The sequence below is a fragment of the Pongo pygmaeus genome, chromosome X (genome assembly GCF_028885625.2).
Source record: "Pongo pygmaeus isolate AG05252 chromosome X, NHGRI_mPonPyg2-v2.0_pri, whole genome shotgun sequence".
Taxonomy (NCBI): Eukaryota; Metazoa; Chordata; class Mammalia; order Primates; family Hominidae; genus Pongo; species Pongo pygmaeus.
In genome coordinates, this window is record NC_072396.2 from 123,253,279 (window position 1) to 123,273,234 (window position 19,956).

Sequence of the window (19,956 nt, forward strand, 5' to 3'; positions counted from 1 at the left end):
TGCGCTACCACACCTGGCTAATTTTGTATTTTTAGTAGAGACGGGGTTTCTCCATGTTGGTCAGGCTGGTCTCGCACTCCCGACCTCAGGTGATCCGCCCGCCTTGGCCTCCCAAAGTGCTGGAATTACAGGCATGAACCATTGCACCCGGCCCTAATCCTTAACTTCTACTAAAAGCCTTTTCCAAAAGCATTATTTCTCTATCTTTTTAAACAGGGATCACGGAAAATAATCTACTTTTTCTAGATGACTTGGACAAATAATGAAATGATCTATTACATTGGACGATGATATAGTGTGGCCCTGAAGGACGTATTGAGGTGGGCAAGGTTCTTGAGCCCCTATATTAAATGGCCCCAGATTGTTTCTGTCATTCTCTCTGCTATCAGCTGTCACTTCTCTTTGCTGTCAGGTCTGAGTCTAATCTGTGGCCATGTTTTTAACACAGTAGATCTGCTTCCTAGAAAGTCATGTGGCATCTATTTGGAGATCTTTGGATGGGTTAACAACTAAGTTCTGGATGTTTAGGGTTGCTGAAAGCTTGACCTCCAAATAAGTGGAATAGTGCTGCAATTTGTGACTCATGGGTCTCATCTGATTAATAACTGAAAGAATCCTGATCTGGGCTAGGGTTGAATATTCTCTACAAATAGGGCTGAGTGAACTCCCAGATGTTAACCCAATAAGCAGTTTATGGGGGTTTAAATCATTCACTGTTTCTGCTTCCTTTTAGTCCTTTCTAATATAAGTTCCACAGGATAGGAAACCACACCCAATAGATGCAAGCTTGCTCACCCCTCTGGGGGTGTCAAGCTCAGGACAGCACCCTTGACCTTGCCAAGCTTACTTAGGGCATGAGTCTCCTACACCATACTATTTCCCTAGTAGTAGTTTGCAAAGGTTGGAACTCATCTTTTCTTATACAGGAGTTTAGTGCCCTGTCTCTTGAAGGACTTACAATCTCTTGAAGGTTCTTCTTTTGTTTGCGGGGATTTAAAGTCATCTTGTGGCGAGCAGCTGAAGAATCCAAACAGCCCTCAGTGGTGACTGGGGTGCTGAAACCAATGGGCAGCTGGGTGCTGCTGGTAGGGGCAAGCATGGCAAATGCAGTCAAGGACTGTGAGCAATCAGGTCCAGATGATAACTCAGAGAAGCTCTGGAGAAGGTGGGAGAAAATAGACGAGTCAACCCGTATGCTGTTATTGGTCTCAAAAGTTGGATATTCTTCCGGCTGAAGAATTCCCAAAGAAGAAATCCTTCATGAACTATTGTCCCCTTTTCCTACATTTCCTGTCAATAGGCTTATTCATTAGAGGTAAGCTCCATAATTTTACTGGTTTCCTTGCAGATGAAAACAAGAAACAGGAAGAAGTTTGGGTTAGTCCTCTGCTTAGAAAGCTTTCAGGGGCACCCCATTGTCCTCGGGATGGGAACACAACCACTTAATCGAGTTTGCAAAGTCAGAGAGATTGCATGTTCTCTTGTCCTAGATCCCCTTCTTATCAACAGGACATCTGGCTGGGGTGAGAGGCACAACTGGTATCAGTGAAACCCAGCAGAGCTCTGGGATTTCTATATTGGAGGGTTGGGTGGAGGGAGGAAAATCAGGTTGGAAGAGGGCCTATCTGCAAGGTGCATTTTCATAGACAGCACACTACCTTTTATTTATATTGACAGTTCATGAGTGCAAGACTGATGGGAAGACCCTCAGGAACTGAATGCTCCAACCTCCAGTGGGATAGTGATGGAGCCTGTAACCCTGTCCTCATTATGGCTGGCCTCCATATCTCCATACTATCTGGTTCTGGGACACCTAATTGAATTCCTCTGTAGGACCTTCAAAATAGTCTCCTCTGGGATTCTGGACATAGCATTTTCCATACCTCAAAGAGCCTCCCCAGAGCTCTTTCCATTCCTAAGAAGATTTCGATTCCTGTTAGCAGAAGGCCCTTTGAAGATCAGCTGGTAAACTGTCTCTGCTAGATACTAGTAGCAAACGATATATTATAATTTAGCAAGTAGACAGAATCTCCAATTGTGTTTACCCACTAAGTTCTCTTCAGGCTAGTTTTGCACAGTGCCAGGGATCCCCTTGGTACTTGCAGCTTTCACATGCCTTCATGGTTCCCACCACCATTGTATGTTGATGCAGTGATAACCTTAGCTACTATCTTGGTAATGAAGATGGCACTGTCATTCCAGTGCATGGGGACTTAACACAGTGCTAATGGGTCAGGCTGATGACAAATCCTGCAGACCATTCTGCTTTGGATTCAGGGAGAAGACAGAGAAATAGTACAGTTGACTTTTGTGGGATCAATCACACAAAAGTAGGATTGATCCCAAGATTTCCTTTACTTCTTTGTGCAACTTTCATCTATGAATTTATATACTGCCTCTTCCTGATATCGTCTAGTTAGATTGTGTTATCTACTGGAAATATAAATTTGATATCAGTATATAGAGTAAAAGCTCTTCTTTTATTGTTCCGAACGTCTTTCATACTTCAGAGTGGTGTCATAGTTCTGGTCTTTTGGGGCTGGAGGATAACATCTATGCTCCGGCTAACCTCACATGATCTGTCTTCCTTTTATCCCTGACCACATTACCAGCCATTTCCTGCTCCAAACACACTGCTGGTCTGCTGTTCTTCAAGCACTTCAGGCATGCTCTCCCCTTAGGGCCATTGTGCCTGCTGTTCCCTCTGCTAGGCATGCTCTTCCCCCATGTCCATGTGGCTAGCTCCCCTACTTCTTTCAGGTTTTGATTCAAAAGCCACCTTTTCATGGCCTGGTGTGGTGAGCTCACGCCTGTAATCTCAGCACTTTGGGAGGCTGAGGTACGCAGATCAACTGAGGTCAGGAGTTTGAGACCAGCTTGGCCAACATGGTGAAACTCCATCTCTACAAAAAATACAAAACTTAGCCGGGTGTGGTGGCAGATGCCTGTAATCCCAGCTACTCGGGAGGCTGAGGCAGGAGAATCACTTCAACCTGGGAGGCGGAGGTTTCAGTGAGCTGAGATCACCCCACTGCACTCCAGCCTGGGCGACAAAGCGAGAGACTCCGTCAAAAAAAAAAAAAAAAAAAAAAAAAAAGGCACCTTTTCAGTGATGTCTTCCCTGGCCAATCTATTTAAAATGTTTGAACCACTTAATATCCCCTTCCTTACATTGTTTTTCTCCCTGTCACTTTTCTCACTGTCTGACATACAATATGTTTTCCTTATTTAGCTTGCTTATTGTCCATGTCCCTCATTATAATATAAACTCCATGAAGAAGGGTTTTTATCTGTTCTATATACTACTGTATTGGGGATACACTACCTCCAACTGTGCTTGTAGTAGTTGCACAAGCACTACATGGTAGTTGCTCAAAACATGTTTTTTCAACTGGTGACTTGATTACGTTAAAGGCTTCCACCAGAAGTTGCCTTTCTGAGATGTCATCAGAGCAAGCTCCTCTGTTCCCTGTATTATTTTAGTTATTCTTTCTGAGGCCTCACTAGCTCCAGCCAAAGACAGAAGGAGAAAAACAAGGAGGTATATGAATCTGGAAACCCTAAAAGTACACTGTACAACTTGCTTTGCATGAAAGCCAACTTATGATGCCCACATGGCAAGTAAATACATATTTAATAAATATAAAGGCCTTTCAATTCAGTTGGCATCCCAAACCTTTTGGTATAAACACTAAAGATACTTAGTTTACTTTAGTGAAACTCATTCTGTAGTGTAACAGAAAAATCAGGCTCAGCAAAAATCTGGCAATTTCTAGATTGGGTATGTGCAGGACAGAGTTTATCTGTTTCCAATCACAGCCTAAGCCAAGAGTCCATCAAACTTAATAACAGCCACTGATCTCCCTGTGTTAGCTTGACTCTCACTAAGGAATCTATAGACATCAGTCTAAACACAGACCCACATCCATTCTCAAAGCCGGGCTAAAAATTAAAAAGCAAAACCATCAAGCATTCTCCTCATCTGACTATGGAGCTCAAGCTCAGACATGTGATTTAAAACAGTCTTAAGAGGATCTCTGTTGTTAGGTTTAGAGTATGTTATGTGGGTATAGATTATATGTATATGTTATGACTTCCCTTAACTCACCAGTGAATTAAATAAACTATTTATACACTCTCTGGAACTCTACACAGTGTTTCTCAATGTATGGTCTGGAATCCCCCAGCACCAAAATCACCTGGAACGAGTGTTGAAAAAGCACATTTTGGAGACATACCAAGATCTAATGAGTAAGAATATCAGGGGAAAGGCTTTCGAATAGCTTTAACAGGGTTTCCAAATGAGTCTTCCAGGAGCCAAAGTTGAGAACCACTGCCTAGTCCTCTAGCATGAAGAGAACGGCTCCCATTTTCAAATATGAGTACAGCAAGTTCAGGAATAATCCCATCAGTTGCCTTAGAACAGGAGTCAGAAATATATGGACTCCTTTTGGGAAGTGTGGCTCCTTCTTAGGCCTTCTTAGGTCCTCTTTCCCTCAGTCCTATTGGTTAGCAGCAACTTAGAAAAGTTACCACAGGCCGGGCGTGGTGGCTCACGCCTGTAATCCTAGCACATCGGGAGGCCGAGGCGGGCAGATCGGGAGGTCAGGAGATCGAGACCATCATGGCTAACACTGTGAAACCCCGTCTCTACTAAAAATACACACACACACAAAATAGCCAGGCATGGTGGTGCACACCTGTAGTCCCAGCTACTCGCGGGACTGAGGCAGGAGAATTGCTTGAACCCGGGAGGTGGAGGTTGCAGTGAGCCGAAATTGTGCCACTGCACTCCAGCCTGGGCAACAGAGCAAGACTGTCTTAAAAAAAAAAAAAAAAAAGCTACCACAGAAGTCAACCACAGGATCTTATGAGTTACCCAAGAAAAGCAAATAGAATCCATTCCTGGCAGAATTCTGAAAGAAAAACGAGTGGAGAAAGTGGGACACCTTTCTCTACTTTTCCATCCTCACTCCCCTCCAACCCTACTTCTCCTTCCACGCACTCTGACAGCCAACATAACCTGTCTGAACCCAATCTGCATATTATTTTTTCGTTTGTATAAATCTAAGGGGTAGAAGCGTAGTTTGTTACATGGATATATCAGATATATAGCATAGAGGTGAAGTCTGAGCTTTTATTTTTACTGTAACCGTCACCCAGATAATACACGTTGTACCCATTAAGTAATTTGTCATCCCTCACCCTCCTCCCTCACTCCCACCCTTCCAAATCTCCAATGTTTATTTTCTACACTCTATGTCCAGCGTGTACACATTATTTAGCCCTCACTTATAAGGGAGAACATTTGGTCCATTATGCATATTATTAAGTACGGCTGAGATGTTTTCATTTCTTCTCCTGTGTTTTAGAGAGAGTTTAGCACAGACATCTTCAGATTAATATCTGGAATTAAATGGGCTCCCTGTGCCTCAACATCTGGGAGATGTGCCCGGCCTGGTACCTACTAATCCAGAATCTTCTTAGAGAAGGAACCTGGGTTGGACCTTGGGCCAGGGGAAAGGATTCTTCAGCACTGGTTAGTAGAGAGCTGGACACTCTTTTGCTGTTAGCTGGGACAAGGGCTGCTCTTTGGAAAATAATAACACATTTTCACTTCTTTTTTCCCTTCTGTCAAGTTTCTAGACCCAGTGCAAAGGAGTTTAGTCAATAATGCACATTTTGGTAGTCCTTCTTAATGATTTCTTTTTCTGTTGTATGATGCTAGGGTTTTCCCCTTTTGAGCAGGGATAGAGAGAAGGTTGACTGTCTTCTTGGAACAAAGGAAAGCTCTGATTGTAATGTCTTAAATAAGGGGACTACCAGGTGGCTGTCTAGGCCCAGATTTCATCAAGCATTTGGCCCATAAAGCTGTCACTCTGAGAAAAAATACATTCTGAAACTGACACTGGGATGTTGGAGAGTTGGGTTCTATGTGAGTCAAAAGCTAAAAGCATCTCCACAAGAAGAAGTGACTCTTGGTGGGAAATGTGGTTCTTAGTGGGAGACTTCTGCACCAAGAGGTACTGGCACAGAGTGTGAGACCCAATAATGGCTGTAGGGATTTTAATTCCCTGGGTGTGGCAAAGTGGCTTCTGTGCCCATTCCTGAGAGTTCCTGCACAGCTGCTGCTTCTTTCAAAATCTATGTTACTTAAAAGCTGTTGTGGTCAATATTTTTGCCAACTTAAAAGTTCTTGGAGATGGAATTTCTGGTATTCCCCGCAGCCCGCCTTCTATCACAATCTCTTCAGTTTCTTAACTAGTATAGAGAATAAGAACATGGACTTTGAAACCAAACAGGCCTGAATATGACATCCTAGCTATACCACTTATTGGCTGTCTGACCTTGAGCAAGTTCCCTAGCCCTTTTGAGCCTCAGTTTTCATGTCTGTAAAATGGGAATAATCATAATACATACTTTGGTTTGTTGTTGTAAAGATTAAATAAAATTATACAAGGGAAGTGTTTAACACAGTGCCCGTTACATAAGAAAGTCTTGATAAATGTTAGCTGTCGTTGCTATTGCTGGGCATTGGTTATACAAAGAGGACTGCTAGAAGCCACATAGTTCAGTGAAAAGTGCTATGGATTTGGTCAGGAGTCCTGGGATCAAGCCCCAGCTCTATCTTTGATTGGCTCTGTGGCCTTGGCCAAGTCACTTCACCTCTCTGAACCTCAATTTTTTTTCATCTATAATCAGAATCTTTCCTATCTGCTTTACAGAGTTATTGAGAGAATGAAATGTAACTATATAAGGAAAATCACTTTGAAAGTTGTAAATTTGTATACAATCATGGGAGGGAGAATTATGTTCTCCTTTGATGTATTAGCGGATTTTAAAACTAAAATTTTATTTTATTTTATTTTATTTTATTTTATTTTATTTTAGAGACAGCGTCTCACTACATTGCCCAGGTGGAAGTATGGTAGCTACACACAGGCATGATCGTAGTGCACTACAGCCTGGAGTTCCTAACCTCAAGTGATCCTCTTGCCTCAGCCTCCCGAGTATCTGGGACTACAGGCATACGCAGCAGAAGATTGCTTTAAAAAAAAAAAAAAAAAAAAAGATGGCTCTGGGCTTCGGAGACTTATTTGTATACAATGCTGGGGAATTATGGTGTAAGCCATCCAGGTAAAGCATGAGATATTATAAAAAGAGGCAAATTTGTAGCACTCTAAATTAACTCTTTATTAGCCAATTCAGTGGAATAACTTAACCCCTAAATGTGAAATGCCAGCATTTATCCTGCAATGTGACTGAGGCCAGGGAATTTAATCAGCCCAAACTTTAAGCTTTAAGAATTTTACCCTGACAATGTATATTGATAGCTTATCTTCACAGGTGTGGGACAAAGGACAAAACTCAAACTCATCCCTCTGCTCACCTGAGACAAATGCATATTTGATTGCTTCTTCTGATGTAAAAATGCAGATTCACTGAGGAAGATGAAGGCATAAGTGACTATTCCTCTACCCCCTCTCACATGTAAATTGTGTATTCAGTGAAAGGCTGATCAAAGACAAAAAAATGCAACCATTTGTCTCTTATCTTTCCACACCTTTTAAAAATGTGTTCATCTTTCCCCAATATCCGCCTTTTCCCCCTTTAAACATTGAAGCCCTCAAAATCATCTTTGGAGAAAGGCACAGACCTGCCTCTCAGGTGCACATCCTTAACCATGGCAAAATAAAATTTCCAAATTGTTTCTGACCTGTCTTGGGTACTTTTCTGGTTTACAAACTCAACAACAAAAAGATAAATAACCCAATTAATACATTGGCAAAGGAGAAATAGATATTTCTCCAAAGAAGATACACAAATGGCTAACAAGCACATGAAAAGATACTTAACATCATTATTTACTAGAGAAATGCAAATCAAAACCACAATGAGATACTATTTCACACCCACTAGCATGACTATAATTTTTTTAAAACAGGAACCTAACAAGTGTTAGCCAGGATGTGGAGAGATTGGAACCCTCATACATTGCTAGTGGGGATGTAATGTAAAGTGGTACTGCTGTTGGGGAAAACAGTTTGGTAGTTCCTCAAAAACTTAAACACAGAATTACCATATGACCCAGCAATTCCACTCCTAGGTATATACCCAAAAGAATTGAAAACAGGTGTTCAAACAAAAATTTGTACAAGAACGTTCATAATAGCACTATACACAATAACCAAAAGTTAGATAGGACACAAGTGTCTATCGATGGATGAATGGCTAAACAAAATGTGGTACATCCATACAATGAAGTATTATTTAGTCATAAATAGAAATGAAGTACTGATAAATGTCATGACATGGATGAACCTCAAACACATTATGCTAAGTGAAAGAAGCCAGCACAAAAGCCACATATTGTATGATTCCATTTACATGAAATATCCATACTAGGCAAGTACAAAGATAGAAAGCAGAATAGTTGTTGTCAGGGGAATATGAAGGTGAGATATGAATGGTGAATGACTGCTTAATAGGAACTGGGCTTCCATTTTGGAGAACCAAACAGGTTCTGGACCTTGATAGTGGTGATGATTGCATAACATTGTGAATGTATGTACTGTCACTGAATTGTATACTTTAAAAGGTTTAAAATGGTAAATTTTATGTGATCTGTATTTTACTACAATAAAAAATGTTATCTAATTCAATCCTTCCACTAGTTCAGATTATACATCCCAATTCATCTGATTTAGTGGCATTCTGCAGAAAATACTTGTAGTCATAGCCCAGATCCATAAAACTATAAGCATCCATCCACCTACTACCAGTCTGTGCTTTAACTTTGGTTTTAACCTAATTTGTTTCTTTGTTGACATATCTAACTGAGGGCTGCTTCACTTCATAGGATCTTTTAACATCAAAATAGAGTTTTGTTCTGACTGGCCAATTCTCTTCCTTATAAATTAGGTTTCTGTTTACTTTTTATTTCCAAAGGTTAATCATTCTAAACTCTACCTCACTCTCAGAGCCCTTTCAAGTTCACCAACAACCAATTCAATTAAACACACATTAGTTTGAGAATGGAAGTGTTGATATGAGCACACACTACTATACGCTGATTGATATTATCTGGTTGACAAACCTAGACATATGAAATAGACACACCGCCCTCTCATGTGTCAACTGATTTTTCACATGGATATGTGTCTATCAAATAATACTATATGCCCTAACCTCTGATATTTTTTGGATTTCTAAGTGTAGAGTCTATGCTTCAGTAAAAGTCTGCATTTTTATCTTCATGAAATAACTCAAAACATCTGCAAACTATTATTTTTTCGAAAATACTATCTTCCCTTGCTTATACATTAAAATGGTGATTATTTGGTTTGTAGAATTGGATGGAAAACCACCATGCAAATCAAAAGCCAAGAATGTCAGCTCCTTCCCCAATCATCCCCCTAGTGTTGAGCTCCAGCAGGAGAATAGATGATACAAGAAGAAGTTATGCCTCTGATCTGTGAGGCCCCTCAACCTGCCCCTTAATATATACTCACCTGAGTCGCTGTCAAACTCTCATGTGGTAAAGCCTTCTTTTGTGGATCCTTAGGTGACTCCTCATCGAGAGAGATTTCCACCAAGTTCTTAGAAATTATTTCAGGTTGGATAACAGGTGGCATGATGCTGAGTCGGCGTCGGCGCGATGGTGGGTTCTGTCAAGAGAGAGAATAGAAGGAACAAGTTAAAACCTGTGCTCTCTTCCCCAAATTAGTGGTTTTCTCTTATTCTTTAATAAGAGAAAGGAATCCAAAGTTGGTTGAAGGACTAAGAATCCAAAGTGAAAAAAATAAGCCCAGGGAAGAATTTCCTACCTCCCCGTCTTCATTTCTAGTACCTACTCAAACCAAAGACTACTAGCCTTGATTTCCCCTCTGGGGTGCTGCACACTTTTGCCAATCCCCAAACAAAGACAGAAACTTCAAATTGCTTGTTCGTGCAAGATCAGAACCCTGATGTTATCTCCTTACTGATGTTAAATACAAATCTCATTTAGTTCTGATCTTTGTTTTAATGTCTGAATTTGACTTTGGAAGTCCAGTTCTCGTAGAGGCGAGTCTTTGAGTTATGACCTGGAATTGGCATCCAAACTACACTCTTTGCTCCTATTATTCCAGGAATTATTTGGATTGAATCTTGACTGTGTTAGTTGCTTATCTTAATCCTGTCAATAATGATTTTCTGGGATTTTAAAGAAAATCTACAGAATTTTAAAATCTATAGATTTTAAAGAAAATCTACGGAATGGTTTCCTTAAAGGACAAAAATTGATCATTTGGGCTTTCCTTGGGATTCAGCAGACAATTTAGTTGATTTCATTTTTGAAGAAAATGGTACACTTGACTTTGAGGCACTGGTCTCTGCCATGGTCCTCTTGATGTGGGTCAGAATCCCTGCTTTTTATCTTTAACAAATACTGGCTAAGCATCTACAATGCATTATACCACATTCCAGGAAATGGGTCTACAACAATAAACAAAACAAATTCTCGCTGTCATGAAGTTGACATACTTGATTCTGTTGTAGACTCTGCTCAGCTCAGGGCAGATAGCCTTCAGACACTGTAGCCAAAGAAGGAACCACAGTGAAGCTTACCAAGGTTATGCTCCTGGGTGCTCCTGGCCAGTTTCTCCAGTGCTTCCTTATTACTACCAGGCCCCATTGGGAGCTCTTGGGGAGAGGCCATATCAACCAACTCCAAGCCCAGCTTTAATAATAATAATTACAATAATGACAACTAACTTTTACTAAGAGCTTACAATGTGCTAAGCAGGGAGTGCTCTCCGTAGATAGATCTCACTGAAGCCTCACAACAATTCTTTGAAGCATTTGCTATTGTGGGCTCCATTTTACGGATGGGGAAAACAAAGTTTGAGAGATGATGTAACCTGCCCTAATTCTCTCAGTGGCAGAGCAAGCATTTGAAAGGTCTGTCCAGCTTGATAGCGCTTGTTCTTGATCACTGTAAATTCGTGTCTCCTAATTATAGGGGCCAGAAAAGGGAGAGCCCATACTGAAGCCCAAGTTCAAGAAGTTTAAAGGCAACAACCAGAACAGATGGTGTGCCTGCTTCCTTAAGAAGGGCTGAGGGACAGTCAAGCCCGTGAGCAGTAAGAAAAACTGTTTTGAAGTCTCAGTTTCTTAAATGACTAAATTCAATTTGATTCAACAACAGCAAGATGCTAATAATCTGCCGTTGTATCTTTTTAACTATTTGTGCTCAAACAAAGGGAACAGAAAATGTCTTGGAGAGTAATGTAGGCATCCACATTCCTAACACTTCAGATAGGACATCAGGTGAAAATCTGGCAGGAAATAAAATTGGCTCAGTGTCAGTATTTCTGACATAACTGTATACCTGGATTTCTTCTTTCACAATCTCCTTGTTGCTCTGAATGTCACTTAATCCATTAGAATCCTGCCCCTTCAAGGGAATTGACCCCACTGGCCAATTCCATGCTTGCCCCAGCTTTTATGTAGCACTGGGTGTCAGGACCCTTGACTTAATGCTATCAACCATCCTTCCATTGGGGTTGTCATTTTGGTACTTAAGGGAAATTTCCCATGCAAAGGTCAGGTTGGTTGTTGATGACTTAGGTCCTATTAATACCCTATGTTGTCTTCAGCCTTGTTTTCCAGGGTATCAACTAAGGGATCAGGCCAAAAGTGTGAGGTGTAGGCCCAAGCCAAACATTTAAGAAAGCTTGCCTTTAGGCTATTGTGGCCTTCCCCAACCACTTCCTTGTGAGAAGTAATGCCCCTAGAATATTTTCCTTTAATTTTCACAAAAAATAATTTTTTTAAAAAAATGGAATATCTCTGCTATATGAGTCTCTCTGTTGCTGGGACTAAGAGAGGAGGGGAAAGAAGGAGGAGTCCAAGAAACCAGTTTCCTCTTTCTGAATGTGAGAACACTGTGCCACTTGGTCATGGTCGTGAGGCTGCAGGGAGTGTAACTATGGAGGTGAGTGAAAGCTAGTGTTGATGTTTAAAACTGAAGATTGAATAGTTCATGGAAGTGACTTTTCCTGCTGTAGTACAAGAGGGAAATAGTCTTCTGACCCTAGGGGCTGCTTAACAACTTTAGGGTCAACACCATTAGTGTCTATCTGTGTTTTCTCCTCTATAGCTAATGGATCCAAAAGAAAGGAAACCAGAGTGAGAGATATGGGGTTTTAGCAGACATGTCAGAAATAAGCCCTACTTACCTTTTGCCAAATGGAAAATAATCATCTCTCCAGTGGAGAAGGGTCTCCTCCTTGTTCTCTTCCCACTTACACAGGGACCTTTGGGCATAATTCCACCCACAGGCTGAGATGGGGAAGGCAGCTGTTAAGGGTTGTCTCCTTGACAATATCTTCAGCTCCCCCTGAAGCATTTCTGGATCATAGCTATAGTCTGACTGAGCAATGGATCCCTACCATAAGTTTAGGATTAGCTGGAGGCAAGATGCTACATACATGCTACATTACATAGGCGCTAAGGTGTACCCTTCTTTCTGTCCAGGCAGGTATAAAGAAGTTGAGCATCTTGGGGTAATGGAAAGATCATGGGGTTTGAGTTTAATACACCTGGGTCAGATTTCCAAGTCTACAATTTACTACCAGGGTGGGCTTGAGCAACATCTTTAACTTCTCTGAGTCTTCATTCAATCATCACAAGCAACCCTTTGAGGTAGATGTTAATATTATACTCACTATAGATGAGGAAAAGAAGGCTCAGAGAAGTTAATCAACTAGCCCAGGGGTCACACAGCCAGTAAGTAGCAGAGTAGGAATTCAAGCATAGATCTGTCTTTCTGACTCAGCTGCCCATGCTCTGAACAATTCCACTTTGTTACCTCAGTGATCTTGGGGCCAGCAACCCAGACTGCACTTGTAGGCACATTTTGAAGCACGGCTTCTGACATGGCTCCAGACACAACTCCAGGCACCTTACTCCTAGGTTTAGGCAGAGTTCTGGAAATATGGGATCTCTGTGTAAGAGAGAGAGAAAAAAACTTGAGGATTGGTATGCCAGCACATAAACAGTGGAATGTCGCTGCCAAAATAATTATTCTTATGGTATGTTAAGAGAAGTGAATATAGGCCAGGCACGGTGGCTCATGCATGTAATCCCAGCACTTTGAGAAGCCAAGGCGGGAGGGTTGCTTGGGCCCAGGAGTTTGAGACCAGCCTGGGCAACATGGTGAAACCCTGTCTCCACAAAAAGTACCAAAAAAATCATCCAGGCGTTACAGGCCTGTAGTCCTCAGCTAGTCGGGAAGCTGAGCTGCGAGGATCACCTGAGCCTGGGAAGTTGAGGTTGCAGTGAGCCATGATCATGCCACTGCACTCCAGCCTAGGTGACAGAGTGAGACCTATCTCAAAAAAAAAAAAAAAAAAAAAGAAAAAAGAAAAAAAAAGAAGTGAATATGGCAATACTAATCAACACTGTGTGCCAGGTAATAGGCACATTATGTATTTATACATTCTGTCACTCAAGGCTTACAACAGCCCTGTGGGGGTAGGATCAGCTGAGAAGCAGAACCAAGTTCCCACTCCTTTTAATTTTGGCAGGGTTAGAGTAGGGAACAGAAGAGAAGTAGTCCAATTAGACACTGATGCTTGAGTCCACTATTACCTGCTGAGGTCTGCCTCTCTGGGAATCCATAGAAGGAAACATTTTACTTGCTGATCTTTCAGGCTCAGGACCCAACATGAAGATGCTATCATGGGATAGGGCTTTGCTCCCCATGCTGCTCTTGGCCCTGGACAGAAAGGAAAGGTCTTGTAAAAGCAACCCAAGGGCCATGGGAACTGAAGACAAATGTATATTCATAATATGGCCTACCATAGATACCTCAGAAGGAGAGCAGGGATGCATATGTGCTGACATAGAAAGTACTATCATGAGATAGTAAGTGAAAAAGATAATAGTATGGTCCCATTTAATATATACACACATATATAGTTCATATTCAAAGAAAAAAGTCTAGAAGGATATCCACAAATTGTTAGAGGTGGTTCCCTCTGAGGAATGGCACACTAGGGACAGGAATGAAATTTTCATTTTCTACTTCATGTCCTTCTGTATAATTTTAATTTTTACATTATGAGCATATATCCTTTTTACATAACAGTCTTACTGAGATATGGTTTACATGCCATACATTTTGCCCATTTAAAGTATATAATTCAATAGTGGCAATTCCGGGGAATGGGAGGAAAGGCCATGAGTTTTGCTATTATTACAGTGAGAATTATAAAAGATCTTTCACATCCAAATTTCTCTCGTGTTTTTGTTTTGATTTAAAAAAATATCAAAGATCTTCACAGATACACAAGGCTTTAATTCATCAAATCCTTTCCTCTTTCACACAAGAGCTCTACAATATATCTATCCTATTTCAAAGTCATCTTATGTACCACCTGCCCCTCCCTTCCCCAAGCTTGCTAAATCCAGATGAAAATACCTTCTGATTGGGAATGGTGCCAGGTTGATGATAATTATGTGTTAAGAAAAATCAGAAGAAAGATAAAAACAAATGCAAGGCTAAAGACATGAAAGACTCCTTTTTGGAGTGCGGTAATGTATTTTACCTTTAAAAAATTTCAACCAAAGATATCACAGGAAGAGCAAACTACAGACCAATATCTCTTATGAATATAGATGCAAAAATCCTCAATAAAACACTCACGAACTGAATCCAACAGCATATAAAAAGAATTATATACCATGACAAAGTAGGATTTACAAGGAATGATTGGCTTAATGTATGAAAATCAGTGAATGCCAAACACTGTATCAATAGAATAAAAACAAAAACTATACGACCATTTCAATAGATGCAGAAAAAAACATTTGTAAAATTCAACACCTTTCCATGATAAATGCACTCAATCTTGATAGAAGATATCTGTGACAAACCACGGCTAATATCATGGTGAAGGCTGGATGTATTCCCCCTAAGATCAGGAACAAGACAAGGATGACTGCTTTTATCATTTCTATTCAACAGTGTATGGGAGATTATAGACAGGGAAATTAGGTAAGAAAATGAAATTAATGCCATCCAGAATGGAAAGGAAGAAGTGAAATTATCTCTATTCACAGATGACATAATTTTGTATATAAAACTCTTAATGAATACACTAAAAATGACTAGAACTAATATACGAATTCATCAAAGTTGAAGGATGCAAGTGTATTTCTATACACTTGCAATGAACAATCCGAAAAATGAAATTAAGAAAACACTTCTATTTACAATAGCAACAAAAGAATAAAAACTTAAAAGTCAATTTAACAAAAGATGTGCAAAACTCATAATCTGAAAACTATAAGACACTGATGAGAAAAAATGCCAAAGTCCTGAATAAATGAAAGGAAATCCCATGTTCATTCATTGGAAGACTTAAACTTGTTAAGATGGCAGTACTTCACAAAATGATCTACAGATTCAGTGCAATCCCTATTGAATTTCATGCTGGCTTTTTTTTTTCCAGAAAATTGATCTTAAAATTCATAGTGAAATGCAAAGGACCACAAATAGCCAAAATAATCTTGAACAAGAAGAACAAAGTTGGATAACTTATACTTCAATTTCAAAGCTTACTATAAAACTACAGTAATCAAGACAGTGTAGCACTAGCATAAAGATAGACATATAGATCAATGAAATAGAGTTGAGAGTTCAGAAATGAACCTATACATCTATGGTTGATTTTCAGCAAGGGTGCCAAGACTATTCAATGAAAAAAGAACAGTCTCTTCAACATATGGTGCTGGAGCAAGTGGGTATCCACATGCAAAAGAATTAAGTTGGACCTTTATCTCACACCATATATAAAAATACTATAAAGACACATGCACATGTATGTTTATTGCAGCATTATTCACAATAGCAAAGACTTAGAACCAACCCAAGTGCCTATCAGTGATAGACTGGATAAAGAAAATGTGGCACATATACACCATGGAATACTATGCAGCCATAAAAAAGGATGAGCTCATGTCCTTTGCAGGGACATGGATGAAGCTGGAAACCATCATTCTCAGCAAACTAACAGGAATAGAAAACCAAACACCGCATGTTATCACTCATAAGTGGGAGCTGAACAATGAGAACACATGGACACAGGGAGGGGTACATCACACACTGGGGCCTGTTGAAGGGTGGGGGGCTAGGGAAGGAATAGCATTAGGAGAAATACCTAATGTAGATGATGGGTTGATGTGTACAGCAAACCACCATGGCACATGTATACCTATGTAACAAACCTGCACATTCTGCACATGTATCCCAGAACTTAAAGTGTAATTTTAAAAATTAACTAAAAATGGGTTAAAGGCCTAAATATGAGAGCTAAAACTATAAAATTATTAGAAAAAACATAGGAGTATATCTTTGTGATCTTGGATTTGGCAATGGATTTTTAGATATGACACCAAAAGCTCAAGTAACAAAAGAAAAAATAAATAGATAAATAGTGATATGGTTTGGCTGTGTGTCCCCACTCAAATTTCATGTCAAATTGTAATCCCCACATGTTGAGGGAGGGACTTGGTGGAAGGTGATTGGATCATGGGGGCAGTTTCCCCCATGCTGTTCTCGTGATAGTGAGTGAGTTCTCATGAGAGCTGATGGCTTAAAAGTGTGTGGCAGTTCCCTGCTTGCACTCTCTCTCTACTGCCACCATGTAAGACGTGCCTTGCTTCCCCTTTATCCTCTGCCATGATTGAACTGTGAGTCAATTAAACCTCTTTTCCTTATAAATTACCCAGTCTCAGGTAGTTCTTTATAGCAGTGAGAACGGACTAATACAAATGGATTTCATCAAAATTAAAAATGTTCGTGCATCAAAGGTTACTAGCAAGAAAATGAAAAGATGAACTACATAATGGAAGAATATATTTGCAAATTATATATCTTATAAGTCTTGGATCTGAAACATATAAAGAACTCTTTCTTACTAATAGGAATTCTTTTTATTGAATTCTTAAGGAATTCAATAATAAAAATTTAAATAGTCCAATTAGAAAATAAAAAAATGATGTGAATAGACATTTCTCCAAACAAGAAAGATATACAAATATATTTTCCAAAGATATACAAATGGCCAACAAGTACATGAAAAAGATGCTCAACATCACCAGTTGGCAAGGAAACACAAATCAAAACCATAATGAGATGCCATTTCATACCCACTAGAATGGCTAGAATCAAAAATTCAATTCAGATAATAACAAGCATTGGCAAGGTTGTGGAGAAATTGGAACACCCATACACTGCTAGTGGTGCCCCCATACACTGCTGGTGTTAAAATGGTCCAGCCACTTTGGAAAACAGTCTAGCAGTGCCTCAAAAGGTTAAATATATAACGGCCATTTGACCCAACAATTCCACTTCTAGGTATATACCCCAGAGAAATAAAAACATATACCTGCCCCAAAACTTATACACAAATGTTCATAGCAGTATTATTCACAATATCCAAAAGGTGGAAACAACCCAAATATCCATTAACTGATGAATGGATAAAATGTGGTATAGTCATACAATGGACAGTCAGTAGAAAAAGGATGAAATTCTGATACATGCTACAACATGAATGAACCTTGAAAACATTATAATGAGTACAAGAAGTCAGTAAGAAAAGATCACATTCCACTCATGTGAAATGTCCAGAATAGGTAAATCCACAGAGACAGAAAGCAGATTAATGATTTCTAGTGCCTGGCGGGCATCGGGGGAAGGTTGAATAGGGAGGACTGGTCAATGGGTACAGGAGTTTATTTTTGAGGTGATGAAAAAGTTCTAAAATTTATTATGATGATGATTGTACAACTCTGTGGATTTACAAAAAATGTTGAATTTTACCATTTAAGTGGTTTAATTGTATAATATATGAATTATATCTCAATAAAACTGCTACCAAAAAAGAAATCAAGTTCTTGATGCATGATTTTAAATAAATGACCCTTGAAAACATACTAAGTGAAAGGAAGCCAGTCAAAAATAGCCACATATTGTATAATTCATTCATGTGAAATGTTCACAATAGGCAAATCCATAGAGGCAGAAAGCAGATCAGTGGTTTGAAAGAGGAGAGGGGAATGGAGAATGACTGCTACTGGGTGCAGGATTTCTTTTTAGGGTGACAAAATGTCCTAAAATTGGGTAATAGTGATAGCTGCACACACTGAAAGGTAGCACTTTGTAGTATGTGAATTATATTTCAAGAAAGCTGTTATATAGAAACATAAAAATTTTAAATGATAAAGTTATTCCTGTTAGGTAGGAGAAAATGTGTATGTTTATATAAAAGATGAGATTAGACACGAAAAAATAAAGGAAGAAAAGAAAAAAAGCAAGTAAGCTGATATATGCTACAACATGAACGACTCTTGAAAACATGCTAAGTGAAAACATACTAAGTGAAACAACCTTTGTATGATTCTACTTACATGAAATATCCAAAATGAGCAAATTTATAGAGGCAGAAAGTAGATTAGTGGTTATTTAGGGGAAAACTGTTAATTGGTACAGGGTTTCTTTTAGGGAGGGATAGCAATGTTTAAAAACAGATAAAATAAACTTAAAAATGTTTAAATGCCCTTTTTGTACTTATTATCTTTATTACAAAACAATACATTTATGTTGGCACTTTAAAAAAAATCTTCAAATGGTAACTAGAGTAGCAGCTTGGGCATTGTGGGGCTAGCACCCGCCCTGTCATTATGAGCCTGTGGGGACTTCATATGGATATATTTGATAATGACACACTATAAGGACAATCTCATGTTATGGGGATTAAAACAGAACCCGCCCTAAGATGGCTTGTGGGCCAACAACAGAGGAGAGGAGAGAGATGTCTGCTACTTTTTACTAAACTCCTACTTACCTTTCCCCTATAAAACTCTGCTATCCAGGTGGCCCTGGTGTTGGAAGCAACGTAGTCTGCTTTATAAAACAGCAGTCCAGCAGAAAATTACTGTGACTCTCTAGAAAATTACTGTGACTCTCTAGATAAACACTTAATGGGCATATGTATGATTGACCCAGCATTGAGAGAGTAATGTTTCCAGACATCTCTATATACACACATATGCTCAGTATGCACACATAACACGCTTTCATTCACTGCTGCTCTATGATCTACTGGCTCAAATCAGGTTCAGAACCAGTGTAGCATCTGTGACTACCTTGCCTCCTCTGCTTTTTGCAGAAAAACTGAGAGGAGATCTTGGGCTATGAGTGGGCTTAGAAATGTCTCTCATTTCCACGCTGTGCATTAACCAGAGTGAAACTGTTGAATTGGCTCTATAGTGCCAAGCCCCCCCTGATCAAAAGATTAAATTAGCACCAGTTGTGGCCAAGTCTGTCAGAAATGAAAACTCTTGTCCACTTAGCATATCTAGTGCTCATTGATCTGTTCCCTGGAGGCGAAAATAAAAATAAAAATAAAAACTCCCAAACAAAATCTCAGCCTTAATTCAGGGCAGTGAAGTATATTATTACAACAGCATTTATTAAGAAATCAAATGAAGGAACAGGATTTGTCCATTCCATCAGATACAGCTTAATACAGTCTTGGAAATAGATGCTGGTCCTATGGTACAGGCCAGGGGAAGGCTGGTCATAAGTTTCGTTATGATTGATTGCTTCAGTGAATGAAAAAAGCTGATCTCCCTTCTCCGGAGTGACATTTTCCAGGGTTTCTTCCCCTAGCACATTAAACAGAAGACTGAGATCAGGGGTGACCTTCAGGCCCCCTAAGTTATATTCTTTGAATTTCCTTGCACACAAAAAAAACTCCCCCTTCTCTCTCTCTCTCTCTCTCTCTCTCAGGTTCACGTGCACACACACTTCTGGAAAGGAAGGAACAAGTAAAAGGGAGAAACGTAGAACTTTAGCAGAGATAGTAAACCTGAATGCCCCTCCCCGACCTGCCCCTGGGT

General features: G+C 39.7%; 1 protein-coding gene across 1 annotated transcript in view; it reads right to left on the bottom strand.

The window, feature by feature from the left end:
* The window catches only part of KIAA1210 (KIAA1210 ortholog), a 48,845-nt gene that overhangs the window by 16,890 nt on the left and 11,999 nt on the right, over positions 1–19,956 (bottom strand). The window contains exons 4-7 of the mRNA XM_063660171.1: positions 13,636–13,762; positions 12,854–12,988; positions 9,513–9,668; positions 959–1,156 (exon numbers count right to left, since the gene is read on the bottom strand). Coding sequence (XP_063516241.1) covers positions 959–1,156; positions 9,513–9,668; positions 12,854–12,988; positions 13,636–13,762 — 616 coding nt within the window. The remainder of the gene's footprint in view (positions 1–958; positions 1,157–9,512; positions 9,669–12,853; positions 12,989–13,635; positions 13,763–19,956) is intronic.